This window comes from Anabas testudineus, chromosome 8 (assembly GCF_900324465.2).
Source record: "Anabas testudineus chromosome 8, fAnaTes1.2, whole genome shotgun sequence".
Lineage (NCBI taxonomy): Eukaryota > Metazoa > Chordata > Actinopteri > Anabantiformes > Anabantidae > Anabas > Anabas testudineus.
This window is the reverse complement of record NC_046617.1, coordinates 21,176,326-21,195,265: the sequence shown is the minus strand read 5'-3', so window position 1 is coordinate 21,195,265 and position 18,940 is coordinate 21,176,326. Positions and strand designations below refer to the sequence as shown.

The following is an 18,940-nucleotide window of genomic DNA, read 5'->3' as shown; positions in this document are numbered from 1 at the left end:
ACTGGCAGAGCACAGTGAGCAAAACAGACTGTAGACCATGACGAGGGAGTTCAGGTACCGGTGCTGTTGAGTTGACCACTCTGTAGGTAAGAGTCTTTGAACCTGAAGCAGCAGATAAAGACCAGTTCACTTTAAATCCTGATAATGAGCCAAACAGGGATAGATCTAACAGACTAAAAAGAGGTCTGAATACACTCAGAAGCCAGTTTTGAGCCTTTTAACAGTCCCCTTGTAAAACACTGGGTTTGGTCTTTTGTTATTCATCGACTGAACATTGAGTAATCCTGCTCTCAGTGTCACGGGACGGTGCTGCTTGTTCTCAAACTTACGTTCCCATGAGACGTTAATGTTGCTGACGTCGTTCAGGTCTTGACCAGAACAAGGATCCTTATGCTAAAGCCGTTTCAGATTTCTACATGTCCTCTTGCTGTCATCATCTTGTATCTTCATGACTCCTCATCCTCCTCATCACTGTCTTTATCCTCACCATAATCCTCTTCATCTTCACCAGAGTCGTCCTCATCTTCACTGTCAGTCTCCTCGTCTCTTTCACAGTCAGAATGAGATTTCTGGTGTTTTCGGTCAGTTATCTTTTCAAAACTCCTCCTGTGAACGAAGCACAGAAGTGATTTAGCTGAATTCTACTTCAGCTGCAGTGAGTTTGATCCACCTGTTGATCTCAGTCATTTTTTATTTATTATCTTTATTTCTCAGAAATATTGGACAAATTAGCAGTCCAGCAGTGGACTGATATAAATATCGAAATATCTCAGATGACTCTGACTCTACCTCTTTTCTGGTGCAGGTGTGAACTGGTTCTGGCCCTCTCTCAACAGAGGTGGAGGACTTTCATTCATCCCCAAAAAGGCCAGAACCAGTTCACACCTGCACCAGGTTGGACACACTTAACGACCCATTTAGGTGTCAAGAGGGGGTGGGCAGAGGTGTGCCCATTACATCCTTCACATCTCCCCCATCCTTTGTTTCACCTAATGAGCCTATTCAGGCCAAGGGGTGGAGTGAAACCAGTCTTGGAGCATAAATTTGCGGCCTCTAACCAACTATCTTCAGACTGAAGAAGCTACTTGGATGAGTAGCGAAACGTTTCAACTAACTAAAGGAAGTCCAGTTGCCATGACTCAACTTCCAGATAACTTCACCTGGACGACTGAGAATCTTCACCGACAACGTTTTAGGACCTTTGTTGTTGTCATGGTTACAATAATCAACTTGAACTGTCCCAGATAAAAACATCATTCTCTGTGTTAAAGGTTTAATTAGGAAAAGTCATAGTTTTGTAAGTTTGTAACTTAATTTACTTTATTCTTCCAACATTAGGACAAAATTATAACTATTTGTCTTTTAACAACACAAACGCTTCTAAAGTAAAATTGTCTGCAAAGAATGAATGAAACTATTTAAACAGCTCAACACAAAACACAACTTCGAATGACGACTGCGGCCCAACAGTGTCCTAGAGACACAGCTGGAGCTGTTGGACTTCAGATTTCTACTTTCTATTTCTGAGTGACTGGAGAAGACCTGCAGCAAGACCAGGTGGCAGCAGGCACTGAGGTTCCAGTCTGCACAGTAAGACACATACTAACACTGAAGGTGTACATGTCAGAAGTGCCAGACGTACTCAGACTACTACTGACCCAAAAGCACAAGAAAAGCCCTGTCTATGGATTTATTCCAGTATCAGGACATCTGCAGAGAAAACATCATGCTGTCTCTGTCTCCAGACGTCACTGGACTTTCTAACAGGACAATGACCCCAGACAAACCTCGGTCAACCACGGTTTGCCTGGAGATAGAAAACCTCGTTCTAGCAAGCAAAGCAAAGACCATTAACTGGAGACCAGCGTCTGTGAGCGCTGCCAGAAGTTGGTGTCTGCCTACGTATCATGTTTGTAGCAGGTAAAAACAGCAAAGGGTGAAGTCCTGAAGATGCTTTGTGTGAAAAGGGGTCTGCAGTGAAAAGCTGCATTTTGTGCTGAATTTGGAGAAACCACTTGTAAGATTAGCTGTGTTGAGCTGTTTTAATTGTGGTTGAATCATTTAGATGGCATCTATAATTATCAAAACATTCTAATTCATTTTTGAATAATATAAGGTTCTAAGCTGGAACTCAGGTTGTTTCGGACGTCAGAGTGTTGGTCTTTGAATCTGTGCACGTTTAGTTCAACTGGCAGAGACACAGAAACTGTGAGCGATGAACAGTTTATTTCAGCTGCAGAAGATTTAAAGAGACCAGTGAGCATGCTGTTAAACTGGTCCCAGCTTGAATCTAAAACTACTGTGGGACACCGTCATAGTGTCCGTCCGTCCCCCAGCACAGAAAATACATCACTTTACAACAGTCACAGTAGCTTCTGTTGGTTTGGAAGCTTTGTACAGTTTCTCAGTTACAGCAAACCTTTTGTAAGGCAAACAGACGAGTCAGTAATATAATCACTAAATAACGAGGGGAAAAAGCATGTCAACGCAAGTTTTTAAAACCTGATACGAAACAGAAACCTGCTCCTACATGCAGAGAAAAAGCGAGCATGAAAACGTCACTGAAAGAAATTCTTCAGATTCTGATTTGTGTTTTTAGTTCTTAGTTAAGTTACGAGAGATTAAAGAGCAGAGAATCAGAGGCAAAACATGTTCAGAGCAAACATTCACTGTGAGAATGAAGTGACAGTATTTGGAGAAACAGGTGGAACTCTTTTTAAATTCAAATTGCTCCATTGTGTGATTTCTTTCCCACTCATATTTTAACTTTTTAGATTTTATTTTAATATATTATTGCTTTTGTAAAATTAAAAACACTTTATACTTTAGATTTTCTCCAAGTTAAATTCATTAATTTTCTGAATGATTAAATATTACTATTTTTGTAATTATACAGTCACGAACATAACTAACTGTGTTAGAAAAATGTGTAATGTATTTTATGTAATTACGACTTTAATACTGCCTTTTGACATTTAGAATATTCTGTTCTTTGTTTTAAATGACAACCATCGCCTCATTTCATTTTCTACTAACATTTATACAGATTTGTAACATTAAGACTTATTCTCACTGTGAAATAACAGTTTGATCTTTAATATCACAACTTTATTCCCATATTCTCAGCTGTGTCTGTACAGCGTCTCTGATTCTCTGTCATTACACGAACTAAATAAAAATGTGCCAGCTCTGAACGATGGCCGATTATTTAGCATTGGAGTCCTGCTGCTGAAACACAGAATGCTCAAATAAGGACGACATGCAATAGTTTGTAGTTGGAGAAGTGGTTCAGTTGCGTTTCTCCAGTTCACTTCGTCTGTCTTGGCACTGAAGACTCGACCTGGACAGAAACTGTTCTCCGTCCCCGTCTGTGGTCGACTGTAGTACCGCCCCTCCACTCCAAAGCGTGTCACATCACCAACATCAAAGGAATCAGACAACATGTTGGTTCAGGATGAAGCGCGATGTCAGAAACTGAGTTTCCTGTTTTTTCTTGATCCTTCAGATCCAGATTCCAGATCCAGCTGCTGAAGGACACATCCGTCCATTTTCTGAGATCAGTGCAGTTTATCAGTCATCTCTGAATTATGAACATTAAAGGAACATTGCACCATTTTGGTGAAAACATTTATGCTCCGTTTAGTTTCCATTCACCCTTTTGATTTTTAACATAAAAACCTGAGGAGGATCAACTCCAGCAGCAGTTTAACTTACAATTAATCTTCAGTTAAATTTTGAACAAACACATTTTGATGGAGACTGGAACAATTTTCTGTCATGTAACATCAGACCATCGATCTCTAAGCAAGAAATCTGATAAATGGATTTTACAAAATGTGAAACTGTTCATTTCATGTTCATAATCAGGACTGACCTTCTGCACAGTGCCTCGTTTACTGCTCATTGTTACGCTTATTCATGTGACAGTAATCAGAAAACTTGTTTCCACTCTCGTCCATCTGTCACACAGCAGATCCTGAATCTAGAAGTCACTGAAAGGTCCCTGCAGCACCTTGTGGCTCCACAAATGGTTCAACTTTACATGCCACACTGTGCATTAACCTCCTTAGGGTGTTCAGTCAGGTGTAGCTGCTTGGTGGTGGTGCTGCAAACAAAAAGTGCAAGTGCAAAAAATAAAAAATAAAATAAAACTAACAGGTGGTGTTGTCCAGAGAGGAAAATAAAATAACTTCAGGTCAAACTTTGAGCTCCTCCGTAGACGTTTCCTCAACACTTTAAAGGTACAATGTGTAAAACATGAAGGATTTAGTGTCACCTAGTGGTGACACTGAAGAAAGCTACAACCCTCACACCTTTAGTTCTAAGTGTGAAGGAGCCTACAGCGTCCGTGAGGTGCAATGTCATCTTCTACGACTGCATCGACTATGATGGTTATTTTAGACAGCTCTACAGTTAGAAATTGGATTAGTTACTTAGTTAGTATGTAAGACTAAAGACCAGAGCTTTAATGTAAGACAGTGAATATTACTACAACTCCAGTGTCAACAAATTCAAGCAAAATGCGATTCCCTTTCTGGAGCCAGTGTTGGGTTTGTCCGTTCTCGGCTACTGTAAGAACACGGAGGCCTCCGTCTAATTCTAAGCTAAAGAAAACAAGAGGTTTTTTGTGCAAACTAACTTCTGCCAACAGATCCCTCTAAATCTTACACACTGCACCTTTAAAGATGTTCTGCTCTTTAACCTGTTTCTTCAGAAGTCGCTTCTGTTTCATCCTCTTTCTTTACGTCTCTGAAAGACAATTAGTCAGTTTGTCTCCTCCCATCGGCCAATCAGCTGCGAGCATGGTTGAGTTTGTGATGGAGGAGTCAATGATGATGAAGCTGGATGCTGCAGATGTCAAACAGGATGGAGGATGTAAGTTGTGTTTAAGCGTGTGTTTTTTCAGCTGTGCTGCAGTTTTCGTGGTTCACCTCCCAACTGGAGGCAGCGGAGGAGCTCCTCTCATCACTGCAACAGACGACACAGTCCAGTTAAAAGAAAGAACTCACAGAGACTCTCTGCTGTTTCCTGAGGCTGCAAAACCTTCAAATAAGTCTGGTCTTTGTGAAGTCATTGTTGTAAAGTCTCGGCCAGTTGTGAATCCTTTGTTTCACAAACTTTACTGCTTCTACTTGAGTCATGGCAACTGGACAATAAGGAAAAGAAGGAAGTCCAGATGCCATGACTCAACTTCACCTGGACGACAGAGAATCTTCACCAACATGTTTAATTCTTCAACTTAAGATTTGTCTTCTATATTGAAGAACAATTATAAACATTTTGACAATTCAAAGACTTCTTTTCAAATGTACCAGATTTACAGTGTTGACTCTTCTTTGTGGTTACTGCAGGTCGTTCTGCCAGATATGTATATGCATGATTAAAAAGAACTTTGGTTGCTGATCTATATTATATTTTCTGTGACGAAAATGATGGTAAAGAACAGGTGACAGACTAATGAGTTCGTTAACACAGAAGAAAACTGGATACATAAACCAGTCGAGAACAAACAGACAGTTCACCTCTGTTGGCTTTGCTGGGGTAGATCTTAGTGAAGTGTCTGTACTCGTCTGGAGGAGGGAAATCGTCCAAAGGATGAAACGAATACTTGGATTCAAAATCATCTGCAGGAGGAGAAGAAACCTTTACTTAATTTATGGTACAGTTTAATTAATGCTGCAAACAGAGTTTACTACTTTTCATACAAACTGAACAAGACTGAAGGAAAAGTCGAGAAGATCAAACAACAGAGGAAAGAAAATACTGACGAGGAGACGATGTTTAAAACAGACGAGTAACAAAGCTTCATTTTAACCACTGACGAATCTCAACAGACGAAAAACGACAAAACTAATCAACAGGGTCGTTAATTGAAACTCTGCTGCTGCTCCGGGTTTGGATGAAGACACGGAGGCAGAATGAGACAGACTCACCGACAAAGGAGCGAGTGATAGAGGAGGAGGGAGGGTGTCCGTTACGGAGAGGAGGAGGCGGCGGAGGAGGAGCAGTGGGGGTACGGGTGGGTGGAGGAGGAGGTTTCCCTCTGGCAGGAGGGTCAGAGGAGAGAGACGGGCTACCATATGTCCTGTAAGGAGGAGGAGGTGGAGCTTCTCTGCCCCCTGCCCTCAAAGACGATGACTGGACCGGAACAGGCGGAGCTGAGAGGACACCGAGACGAAGACAGGTGATGAAGACAGGTGTTCGTAAACAGTTTAATTTAATTTAAAAATAAGCTTAAAGTAAAAACTTGAAATTCTATTATGATTAAACTCATTTAAAGTTAAAAGAAATTAAAAATTCAGAAGATAAATGAATATAAGAACTAAATAAGTGCTGACGACGTGTGTTGAGCCCTCACCTGCTCCTCTGCCTGGCGCCTCTCTCACCGGGGGTGGCGGCCTGTTGGCACCCTGCTGGGACGGTGTGGGAGATGCAGGGGGTGGTGGTGGTGGAGGGGCGGGGCCTCGTGTGGGTGTGTGGCCTCCAGGTGAGGGGGCGGTCCTCTTGTTGCTGAGGGAGTTGTGACGTTGGGGCAGCTCCGGCGCCACCTCCACGCCGCCACCTGTCGGCCCATTAGTTACGCGGTAAGGTGGAGGAGGTGGAGCCAGATTGGTGCAGGAGGAGGCGGGGTTTCCGCCGGAGGTGGGGGGCCGTCTGCTGTTGCTAGGTGATGGAGGAGGTTTGGAAGGCAGGGGCGGGGTGTTGCTAGGGGTCGGTGGGAGGGGCTTCTCTCGGTTGTATGATGTGGAGGAGGAAGGAGGTGAGGGGGCATTACCACGGCGACAGAGAGGAGGGGGGGGGGGAGGAGCTGAGCAGGAATGCTTCATCCCAGTGGAGGGAGAGGAGGCTGCAGAGGAGGGTGAGGAGGATGAGGGGGAGGAGGCCAGGTTTGGTAGGGAAGGACGCTGGGAGCGAGACGTGTCCATCGGCGACAACGCCTGAGGTGACGGGGTCTCTGGGTCGTCGTGGCGATGACTGGGGGGCCGAGGCGCTGCGGCTCGGGTGGAGGGGGAACGTCCAGATGAGCCATCTTCAAAAATCAGTACAGATAAACATGTTAATTATATAATTTAATTTAATTTGTTTCAGTTTTTATTTGATAAAAATCATCATCACCTCCAACTGGCCTCAGTTTGGGAAGTCCACCCGTGAACAGTCCTCCGATTGGTGGAGCACAACCTGACGGGCTCGCTGCTCCACTGCCATTGGCTCCTCCTGCTGCTGTCGACCCGCCTCCTTTGGGTTCTGAGAACCACAATCATTTGACAGGTGAGTGAGAGCTCCGCCTCTTTAGAGTGTGATGTCACTGCACTACACTGACACTACGATGAAATCACTGAGTGGATGAATGAATGAATGTGCGGGGGCGAGGCAGGATGCAGGGGAGACCAGGTAAGTACGTCACACACAGTTCAGGTGAGGTGAGAGGACGCGAGATAAAATGATCTGAGATGAAGTGAGAGAGAAAATTTAAATGAAGTGTTTACGCTCCCACGCAGCTCCGGTGGTCATCGACAGCAACACGAGCGACAAACAGTCGAAAACATTTAATTAACATTTTCCACAGGTGATCAGAGCTGCAAAGTTACATCACAGTTCAAAGGATTCAATCAACCAATCAGCTTTATTTCCTCAGGTAAACCTTTTATTAGGATAATGTAACAGACAAAATACTAATTCTGTTAGTCTGTAAAGAAATCAGCTACTGAAGCTGCAGAATGTAGACGAATAAAAAGTACAAAACCTACTGAACCTCAAAGTCTGGTCACTAGAAAAACCAAAATCTAATTAGGGACAATGAAACTTAAATCTTGAAAAAACTTGTGTTAAACGATCAAACCCTTCGATTAAAAGATGATCTGCAGTGTTCAATAAGGTCAGTGCATTCACACGTCTCATAACTTTATTACTCAGCGACGTGACGGACAGCACAGTCAAGATAAGACCAGAGTTAGAAAATACAATCGGTATTCTCCTATAAGAAGAACTTAAATACTTAAAGACAAACTGCTACGGTGCAGTATCTTAGTAAAGAGACGCCATGGACTGACTTGACACCAGCCAAACAATCTCTGCTAATAAAATGAGTTAACGATAGATGACTACCTCTCTGAATTATACAGAAAAACAGCTGCTGTGGTTTCTGAGTCCAGTACTTGAACTGCACCTAGTGACATCATTTTCCATTGTTTTCAATTATTGGTCACTTTTCTGTAATCATTATTTATTAATAGTCACTTTTCATTTCACAATAAAGATTATTTATTAATATAAGGTAAATCTTTGCAAATGTAACATGCAAGCACCAAACATTGTCTCCAGTCTGATGTATCGTGTCTCAGAGGGAGGTCGCTCTGTCAGAAACTTGAAATAACGTTTCTTTTCCAAAACACTGTTCATGTATCGTGTAGTCTGAACCTGTAATTCTCTTCACACTCTGTAAGAATCATGTCTGCCACCCAGTCAGGTGTTTCACTCCTCTAGTGCAGGTAAACAGGAAGCTCCATGGCAAACAGCACCAGTAAGCAGGAGCTCAGGACAGCCAGGTTAAAGCCAGCAGCTGCTTTGTTTTAAAGGCATTTCACAGTATCGTTAGAGTAAGATACCGTGCTAACACATGCTGCTGCATGCAGACCCAGTGACTCTACTGTGGAGGACGGTCAGAGTTTTATTGCCAGCTGTGGTTCTGCAGACTGATGCTCTGATCTGTTTGTTGTTAAAGGTTCTGTTTAAGTGAATTAATTTTAAATGTAACCATAAATATAATAATTAGTTTGCTGCAGATATTGTATTTAAAATGGGAAAATAACTGGCTAGTACTTTCTAGTACTGCTGTAGCTAATACTACAGAAAGCTCTAACATCATCAATTATATGTAAATTAAATGCATAAATATTGTATGATGTTCATGTCAACATCTCTAATTCTAGCAGAGCTGATCTACTGCTGCTCAAACATTCAATTTCCACCATTTCAGAAGCTGCAGTAAACAGATTCTACAGCGTGCATCACCACAGTGGAATTAAACTCTGTAACATGAACTTGGACAGCAGACAGACATGAGCAGCGCTGCAGGAAGCTGCAGGATCTGTTCTAACAGCCGCTCCATCACCTGCCCACTCACCTTACAACAGACTAATGCATTGATTCTTGTCTGCAGTGAAGTCAAATTATAAGTGTAAAGGGAGTGAGCTGTCTGACAGGACAAGTTTACCCCACTTTAATCGAAATCCAAACCACAGTTAACCCCAACTCAAAGGAGATCAGCAAGAGAAGGAAAAAGAGCAGAATATAAATAGTTAAATAAATATAAATCAGTAAAAAACACAAAAAAGACCAGAGGTGGAGACACAGTAAAAAGTGGAACAGAAACAAACAGTAAAACATTTGAAAGATGTAAAATGATCATGTATGCGTTTGCTGTCAGTGGTTTGGGTCAGATCCAATCCTCCACTAACGCTAGTGTAGTGATATTTAACAGGTTAGCAGTTAGCAGCCCCGTTGTTCAGCCATGACCCGAGTCCTGGTTTTCTAAAGTTATCAAGACTTATCTCATGTTTATACAGGTACTGATTCTTTTTTTCAGACTCAACTCCAGGCTTCTGGTTTACATGTCTGAGTTAATAGAGTTTCTCTCATCTGTAACTTTTGATGCAATGAAACATTGATTTATCTCATCACACAGCTGTTGTCACTCATCTTCATTTTCTCAGCTGTCTGTCTCACTCCTCACTAAATGTCACGTGTGATGCAGGACGAGTGCATTTCTGTGGTTCAGGTGTTTCAGAGTGGACAGTGCTCTCTACTAAAACCACTCTGCTACAGACACATGACAACAGTGTGTACATTTTGGGTGCGTGCTGATGCTGTTGTGTCAACACCTGAGCTGTAGAGTTTGTGTCATCCGTGAGGTTTAGGATGTTAAAAAATAAAAATTGAAAAAGCACACATGAATCCTGATCTGACCGTTCAGACAGCATTCACAGATCAGATATCAAGCTTATCTAGGACCTCATATGAAAGTGGACCCGATCTGATAAAAAAAAAAAAATCTAATTTCGTTTGTTCACACATTAGAGAAACGAATCAGATTAAAGTCAGTTTAACTGAGACGTCAACGTAACTCATTTGTGTTTCTTCATTTAGGATCTGTGGACAGGAAACGTGGCGGCTGTTTACCCTCTGACCCTCAGCCTCCTGCAGTCTAATACCACACAAGGTTTGTTATCTTACGGTCTAGTGACGGAGTGGAGCTCTTATCTCCTGCCGTCGTCTTCTGCTCCTCAGACGGCGCCCCCTGCTGTTTAGGCTGGCTCTGTTGCTGGTGTAGGTATTGGTATAAGCGAATGTATGGGTGCTCTGTGGGAGGTGTTTGGCTCTTTGGTGTTTGACTCTTACTGTCGAGCAGCGGAGCGCTGCGGTCGTTCACCACCGCCACCTTCTTTAGCTTGCCGCCTTTACAGATGTCCGACAGCAGAGCGCCGCGACCTTTGGCCTCCTCCCTGCTCAGCTTTGGAGGGCTGGTGTTTGCCTGGAGCGAGAGAGAGAATCACAACATCAGTACTCAGAGGAGTCTGTTTTCCTTTCTGTCGTCATCGGTTTTCTGAGAATGGTGTTTGTGTAGATTTGACTCAACAAGGAAAGTTTCTCTGAGCTCTTCTTAAAACCTGACGCGCACATACAAGCACAATTTGTAGAAGCTGATCCCAGACTGATAATTTAAAGAAGATCATAACTCGCGGCTCACAGACAGAGAGCAAACATCAAGGTGAAGTGGGGGACGTCCGGTTCCGAGCTTAGAAATATTTACAAATGACCAAATCTGAATCTGGAATGTTGTAAAGAACAACTGAGGTAGAATTTTAAGTTTCTGCTTTTGTGTGTGTAGCTCGTTACCTGGCTGAAGGTGGGGGGAGGTGGGGGTCCCCCTGGTGGAGGAGGAGGAGGGGGAGGGGGAGGGATGGGCATCCTGCTGCTGCTAAAACACACACCTGCTGCACCTGAAACACACAAACACATGGTTACAGTTAAAAACCCGATTTGTTCCTATTAGACCCGATCTTGTCAGACCTGGACTACATTAACACCCTTCGAAAGTCTAGTTACAGAAACAACACATCTCTTTATTAACTGCAGTACAGTAGAACTGCTCAGACCTGGAGTCTGCGAATTTGTAAAATACAATAGAAGAATATTTCACAAACCACATCAGACCAGGTTTAGTGCACAGACTATCAGTTTAGATGAGTGAGACCTGGACCAGATTTACAACAGAAACCTTAAACCTTCTATTCGCTGAAGCAGAGAAAAACCATCCAGACCACATCAGACCGTTATAAATAAAAGACACTGAGAACTTGAGCTTGATTATCAAATAACCTGTTCAACATACGAGTGTTGAACAGAGATACTGTCTCAAAGACAGATGTGTGATACGTTTATTACATCTGGTGTCGATACCGACGTTAGCCCGTCTCTGGATCCCTGCAGGATGCTAAGCTAACACGTTAGCCGCTCTGCCAGGCTGTTCTCCAGCTGTGAGCTTTAGTATCCAACATCTGTCCGAACACACACACACACACACACACACACACACACACACAAACCCGGCTGTTAAACTGTGGCCAACAAACTACAGCTGATTATTAAAATGCGGAGTTCGCGGACTAGCTAGGCCACCCCGCTAATAAACGCTAGCTGTGTGTTAGCATTCGCGTCACCGACGGTTCCGCACAGGTGAAATAAACCCACCTGTGCACGTTACCGCGTCCTTCCCCGGTCAGTCATCCTTTAAAGTGTCCGTTCGCTCATTTCTGACTTCGTGGGTCCTGAACTCTGAAACGAGCGTCTCCCCAAAGCGGTTAGCTTCGCCGTTAGCCGTTAGCCGTTAGCCGTTAGCTGGTGTCCGCTGCAGCGCTGAGAGTTTTTATTTCTCTCCGGTGAAGTAACGGGAACACGTGACCCCGCTGCCGCAGGACGGAACGAGCGGCTGCCGGTAAAAACACCGGAGGACACGACCGAGTACCAGAAGTATCCTGATTACTGTGTAGAAGTACTCCGTTACAGGTATTACTCGAATATGAAAGGATTCTGATCGTCCATTACCATGCACTCGGATATTTGATGGTGTTTTACACAGTTTCAATAATTTAATTATAATAATAATTGTTATTAGCCCACATAAATAAACACAATGATTAAAAGACACATAACTATTTAAATTAGTGTTGAGGTTAGTAACTGATAAATGATCAATTATAGTTCCTAATTTTCCACCTATATGAAATATTAATGTATAAACATGAATGTATAAATATTAATGTATAAACATTAATGTATAAACATTAATGTATAAATATGAATGTATAAACATGAATGTATAAACATGAATGTATAAATATGAATGTATAAACATGAATGTATAAACATGAATGTATAAATATTAATGTATAAACATTAATGTATAAACATTAATGTATAAATATGAATGTATAAACATTCATGTATAAATATTAATGTATAAACATGAATGTATAAATATTAATGTATAAATATTAATGTATAAACATTAATGTATAAACATTAATGTATAAACATTCATGTTTATACATGAATGTATAAATATTAATGTATAAACATGAATGTATAAATATTAATGTATAAACATTAATGTATAAACATTAATGTATAAATATGAATGTATAAACATTCATGTATAAATATTAATGTATAAACATGAATGTATAAATATTAATGTATAAATATTAATGTATAAACATTAATGTATAAACATGAATGTTTTTTCCTTTTTCTTTGCGCCTTGTTTTTGTATTTACGGTTTTTGAACCACCACCAGGCGGCGCTGTCGCTTCATCTGTGTCACGTCGTTTATAAAGTTTTTTGAAAGGTAATTCATGATTGGCTGGACGAGCTATTACGTCATCGATCACTGGCCAATCGGACGACTCGTGTTACCGCGGAGATTTGAAAATAACAATGGCGGACGTTCGAAGGTACGTTTCTTTAAAAACTAATGTATTAACAGTTATTGTTTACTGTAGTTAAAGAAATTATCTTTTATCTTAAACGTTCATACCTGACGTTCACAATTTGTCTAACTCGGTTAACTGAAAAGATCAGAAGCACAATAATTTGTGTGTAAATGTTAGTGAGCTAACGTTAGCCACACTACAGCTAACTGTTGTTGTTCTCAGCTGATGCTAAATAAACCGTGTTCTGTCAGAAATAAGGAACCGGGGGATGAATAGTACAGTACACGGGAGTTCCTGAGGCTTGGGAGTAGTGACGGAGAATAACACGAAAGCAAACAGAATTATGTCATATTTACTCTCACTCCACACCAGCTCATTTAGGTTGGGTTTGTTTGTACCAGTGTGTTGCAGCGCTGTGATCCGTCTCTCTTGGATCCCTGTGGAGACTCAGATCAGCCGGACTGTTCTGAAGTAGCCAGGATGGTCCTCTATCTCATGGTCGGTTTCACTCTTCGTATTTCAGTGGATTAAATATTTTACTGCTGTCTAATCCAGACCATTTTGTCTTGAATGAATTTGACTTTGTGCCCTCCACTCAGAGGATCAGGTTTCTTAACAATAGCTGCAGCAGGTGTTTGCTTTATCAGTAGCAGCCAGTTTTCATTAATTTCACATGCAATAAATACTCTATAAACAGCAGCAAACATTATAAGCAGTGTAACGTATGTTGTGATGAGCAGATGAACTATTATGAATCTTTGCATCTTTAGTTATATTTGTGTCAAAAATGATTTGAAATGTTGAAATTGTTACTGTGTAGGACAGTCGTCGTGTCCAGAAAGTTTTGTGGCGTCAGCTGTCTGTTCTGGACTCTATGATGTCTCTATTAGAAGGTCTGGAGTCTCCCCGGCAACTGATGACTCAGCCCTGCCCCCCTCAACCTGGTATGTTCAGAGTACTCACAGTACTCACAATACACAATACACAGTACACAGCACAGCAACAAGAAACTACTTTACTGGTTTTCCACAACACGGCAAAATACAATACGTACGCACCCTTCATACAGAGTACCCATAGTACACACTGCATTACAATATGTACAACATACTATACACATTGTGTACACTGTATACAGAGCACACATGCTATTACAGTGTATAAAGTGCATACAGCAAATACAGAGGGCTGTAGAAATACTGAGAATGATTGAACTTCCTCCAAACAGTCTGCTTTTTTCACTGCAGTTTGAATTTAGTTCAAACCATTGTGTACACTTCTTTTAGATGGAGAATGTAAATCCATTTTATTTGAATTCATTAATAACTTTTCTTTTGAGAAACTAATTTAAAGATCAGTTTAACAACAGACTACTGACAGAAGAGGACTAACTGTTTTATGTGGAGTGTCTGCACATACAATCTCATCCAATATTTATTTTTATCATTATATGTGTGTGTGTGTGTGTGTGTGTGTGTGTGTGTATGTGTATGTGTACACAGAGGGAGGGGCTCGCAGCAGGTGGAAGGCTCTGAAGGTGGAGAGCAGGTCAGGGGTGGAGGAGACAGAGATTCTCCTCAAATCTCTGCAGGACAGAGTCCAACAGATCCACAACAAACGACACAAACTCACACAGCTGGTTCAACAGCTACACAACCAGGTCTCACACACACAAGTCACATATGTGATGATAAAGTATAGATAAAATAGCAAATATTTAGCATTTTTACTATAAAATCGTTTTGTTAATCTAGTCCAGATTTGATGAGTCCTTGTGGTTTTTGGTCTACTCCTGGTCCTGTGTGGTCTGACAGTGAGCTTTTAACTATTTCTGGAGTCCACTTCATTCAGGTTCTAGTGTAGATGTGTTTTGTTTTCCTAAATATAAGTTACACAAAATTGAAAGTAGGTTTTTACTGTTCTTTTAGAGCAATCAGTCATTATCCTTGTTTTTTTGTCTCCTTCAGAAACAGCAGAGTGAACATCTGGAAGAGTCTCTGCGGAAGGCCCAGAATGCATTGCAGTTATGTGATTGTGAGCTGAATAAGTTGAGGACGGAGTCAGAGATCATACTCGGTCAGCTTAACAACTGGCAACAATTCAGAGATGAGTGAGTGTCATAAGGTCGTGTGACCCACCCTCTCCCAGGTCATGTGATTAGTCACTAACTCGGCTTCCTGTTCACCTGTCAGGCTGCAGGTGTACATCTCTGCAGTACGGGACGTCATGCAGATCAACCTGCTGTCCTTCAACCAGTCAGAGCTGTGTGTGGAGCTCAGGCCACGCCCATCCTCTAATTTGTCGTCTAATGAGCTCGAGCCACTGAAACTGTCAGTCGGCTGGAACCACGACGACTGCTTCACACTGCAGGTAACATGTGGGACTTGTTGCAGAGACAGGTCTAGGATCAGAATTGATCAGTGTAATTTCTGTCTGACTTGATCCTGGCTCAGTACGATTTTTGGCAAACAGTCAGATTGATGAGCACATTGATGAGACGATGATCATGTTCATATATCATGTGACTTAAACATCACTGAAAAGATGAGAAACTGCACCAGAACAAATAGTGTGGAGCCACGAGGATACTGTAACTTCCACCTGATCACCACACAGAGCAACAGGTATGTTTCTAGCCTCATCAGACAATGATGATCTCAAGAGGTCAAGTCGACTGCAGGTTTTGGAGAAAAGCGCCGTAGTTACATTTGGTGACCTCAGAGCACGGTGAGCAACACCATAAAAACATCTGGCTCTCACCTGATATAAAAGCTGATTGGTTCAGATGTTGGATCAATAATATCAATCAATAGCCTGTCATTTTGGGACTTATTAGAGATGCTGAAAACAATCATCATGAACAAAACAGATCTGATCTGCGCAGTAAACAGTAAGTGTGGAGAATCTTAAAAATTAGTTTCAGCCTTGACAGTCGAAGTTTCTTTTCTGTCGCTGACTAATGTTTGGAATTCAGCTACATAACTAAATTCTAAACATCAGTCACTTTCATATTAAAGTAAATCCAGTCAGGTCGTTAATAAATAGCAGCAAACTGATACCTGCATCAGTGGCTCCTGTTACTTCTGGTCTGTTAATACCTGAAACTAAGAGAAATTACACACTTCCATCATGTCCTCCAGATTTTCAGGTTTGACATTGCAGCTACTTCTTCTGCTTCTTCAAGCTGTTTCTCGGAGCTCTCGTCTCAACGCTCAATAGTCCAGGAATGGAACAAGTCTGCCTGTAATAACTAACTGGACTCCACATTAACTTAAAGACTTTAACTGTTACACTGGACTGCCTGCTGCCTACACAGCATGTAATCACCCATATGAGGATGGGTTCCCTGTTGAGTCTGGTTCCTCTCAAGGTTTCTTCCTGTTGCCTTCTCAGGGAGTTTTTCTTGCCACCGTCGCCCTCGGCTTGCTCATCAGGGACAATCTGATTATTATGATTCTTACACATTCATTGTTCATGTACTGTTCTTTGGTTGTGTAAAGCTGCTTTGTGACAACGTCAATTGTAAAAAGCGCTCTGCAAACAAAATTGAATTGAATTGAATTGAATTCTTCTGCAGTGGTTTAATGGCACAGACTGATAAATAGTATGAAATGATTCTTTTAACAGCAGCAGATGTAAACATTCATTGACATTTGTTTCAAATTCAGTTTAAATTTCCTCCAATGTTTGGTTGAGCACCCACTCATAGCGCTTGTGTCTGTCTGCAGGTGAATGAGGGGACAGCTGGGTTGGTGGAGGACTGTATGTCGGGCAGACGCACCGAGCTGAGCGCCGCCCTGCTGGAGGTGATGCAGTGTTACGTGGGTCAGGCTGAGCTGCTGGGTGAGATCCAGTCCCTGAGATCCAGGTGAACCATCATGGTATTCAGTTTGTTTAAAGAGAGAAACCTGCTTCTCTCAGTCAGTGATGATCAGCGAGACCTCTGACAAAAATTTCTCTGATCAATAATCAATACTCGCCTGTCTTGAGGAGCTGACACTGCTGAGACTGACTTCATGTTATATGTATGAGCTGCTGACGTTGTCATTCACATTTATTTAGGTTTGACTTTGTTTCCATGTAGTTGTCAGCAGCACCACTTCATAGACTCTTCTGTGTTTGTTTCCAGTTTTGCCATCGACTGGCGTCCTGCTCAGCGTCTGCTGGTCTACCTGAAGTCTGCGTTGTTGGTGTGTCACCTGGAGGTGGAGGACGGATACCCGGTCAACGGACAAGTTCGACTGCTCTCAGTACGAAGAGACGGACAACCTCTGGACACATCTGGACTGAAGGTAAGACGCCACAGTCTCACACACACTAACACAGGTCAGCTTAAGATCTTTGTCCTGTCAGCTGTTCATCTCATCACATGGAAAATGTTCTTAATTTAAGAAACGCAAAAAAAAAACCCCAAATAATAAGGAAACTTTAAACACGTTTCAGTTTTCCTTAATGAAGAAAAACAACCTGCAGCATCTGTAGACTCTGGAATATCTGCTCCACTGTTAACGTTCAGTAAGGTTGTGTCTCTGTCATCAGACATCACCACTCCAAGGAGGAAACGGATTTATGAACTGAATGAATCTAAAATTCACTGAGAAGAAAAGACAACAAAGAGCTGGGATACATTTTACTTTAATATGAGGTTAATGTCGCTTTTAGTCAGAACAGTTGTTTCTGTGTAAAGAATCTGTTCCAGGATTCACGTCGACAGTCGAGTGGAAATCCTCTTTGAATCCGACTGTGTTAATGTTATTGATCATTTAGCTTCGAACACGGTTTTAGTCCAGATGTGCAAGAATCAGAGCAGAGGGACGAACAAACACCTGTAATCATGGTAACTGTACACAACAAAGATGGAGACAGCTGCAGCCCCAAAAGCTCTGAAGATGAAAATATTAATATTAAAACATTCTTGTAATTTAATGAATGAAATTCAAGTGACTAAAACTAAAGCAGGTGCAAAATTTCAGTCAAAAGAAATGTATTGTCGCAAAATTGGAAACATATCAAAGAAACATATCTGTGTAATAAAAACAATATTCAATTTAATCTCTTTTCAGATGTTGGTTTGATTCTAAAAGTCAATGAATCAGTTTCTCTCTCTGTTTCTTTTCAGCCTCATAAAACTGATCTCAGTCTGACGGACTGGTTGGTTTTTCTCTGCAGCAGTTCACTCATCTGACAGACGACGTCTTTCGTGTTTGTTCTTCTCTGTCCCTCCACACTTTTTATCATCCCATTTTTGTCCTCTTGACATCTGTACATGTGTCACATGTTTTTTGACACTGTCTGAAAATTACATTTATTTGTCCTGTTCTGATATGGAATGTGTGCTTGTCCGTCTGTTCTTTATTTCTACTGTCGTCGTTCTATCCTCAGTATTTGTGTCATATCAGTGTTTATCAAAGTGTGAATAAACTCTATACATGGAGTAATAAATAATCTGTTGTATCTTCAGTATCACTTCGAATTGAAGTTAGTTTACATGCAAATAAATGCAAAAATATTCACAGTCTGAAATATGTGATCTGACTCCTTTGACTATGGTCAAACAAAACAAGACATTGTTGCATCACCTTGGAATTTAATACCAAGGTCACTGATTTAATTTCAAACACACCCCCAGTCTAAACTCCAAGAGGTTCAGTTTAAATAAAATGCTAATAACAAGCTCAATACCTTGAATAGAATAATAAAAAAAAAAAACCTACATGTGTACCTACACATGTACTCTATATATATCTGATACCTTCTGAACTAAGCTTAATTCTCTAGTTTTAATGCTAGAGAATTAAGTAAATTAAATAAAAAATGTAAGTAAATTAGTAATTCCTAGTATAAATGCTGTTAAACGATTCAGTCCACTGACTGAATAAAATAACTGGAATATAATAATATAGAATATAACGGCAGTGAAAATGATTTCCACATTTAAGGGATAACGG

General features: G+C 41.3%; 2 protein-coding genes across 3 annotated transcripts; one reads left to right on the top strand and one right to left on the bottom strand.

Moving 5' to 3' along the window:
• Positions 1 to 2,353: 2,353 nt before the first annotated feature.
• Positions 2,354 to 12,032, bottom strand: wipf2b (WAS/WASL interacting protein family, member 2b). Of its 2 annotated transcripts, none has more exons than XM_026348778.1 (8): positions 11,752 to 12,032; positions 10,897 to 11,000; positions 10,234 to 10,531; positions 7,117 to 7,245; positions 6,359 to 7,030; positions 5,934 to 6,158; positions 5,523 to 5,624; positions 2,354 to 4,968 (listed from the first exon to the last, which is right to left on the bottom strand). In XM_026348778.1, exons 2-8 carry the CDS (start codon positions 10,966 to 10,968, stop codon positions 4,928 to 4,930), a joined length of 1,539 nt encoding a protein of 512 aa, XP_026204563.1. In that variant the 5' UTR covers positions 10,969 to 11,000; positions 11,752 to 12,032; the 3' UTR covers positions 2,354 to 4,927. The 2 variants fall into 2 exon arrangements, with proteins under 2 accessions (XP_026204563.1, XP_026204571.1); XM_026348786.1 differs by having other exon boundaries at positions 10,399 to 10,531; positions 11,752 to 12,028.
• A 905-nt stretch (positions 12,033 to 12,937) lies between these two features.
• Positions 12,938 to 18,428, top strand: si:dkey-225f5.4. Its single transcript, XM_026348995.1, has 9 exons — positions 12,938 to 13,013; positions 13,394 to 13,490; positions 13,813 to 13,936; positions 14,495 to 14,652; positions 14,960 to 15,102; positions 15,185 to 15,362; positions 16,721 to 16,860; positions 17,122 to 17,284; positions 18,112 to 18,428. The coding sequence occupies exons 1-9, from the start codon at positions 12,997 to 12,999 to the stop codon at positions 18,175 to 18,177; spliced, it is 1,086 nt and encodes a 361-aa protein (XP_026204780.1). The 5' UTR covers positions 12,938 to 12,996; the 3' UTR covers positions 18,178 to 18,428.
• Positions 18,429 to 18,940: the final 512 nt, after the last annotated feature.

Coding starts and splice junctions, on each gene's coding strand:
- wipf2b (XM_026348778.1), bottom strand. CDS start 10,968: ATGCCCATCCCTCCCCCTCCCCCTCCTCCTCCTCCACCAGGGGGACCC. Junction 6,159..6,358: donor GGCGCCAGGCAGAGGAGCAG/GTGAGGGCTCAA, acceptor GTGTCCTCTCAG/CTCCGCCTGTTCCGGTCCAG. Junction 5,625..5,933: donor TATCACTCGCTCCTTTGTCG/GTGAGTCTGTCT, acceptor CTCCTCCTGCAG/ATGATTTTGAATCCAAGTAT.
- si:dkey-225f5.4 (XM_026348995.1), top strand. Junction 14,653..14,959: donor TTCAACAGCTACACAACCAG/GTCTCACACACA, acceptor TGTCTCCTTCAG/AAACAGCAGAGTGAACATCT. Junction 17,285..18,111: donor TGGACACATCTGGACTGAAG/GTAAGACGCCAC, acceptor GTTTCTTTTCAG/CCTCATAAAACTGATCTCAG.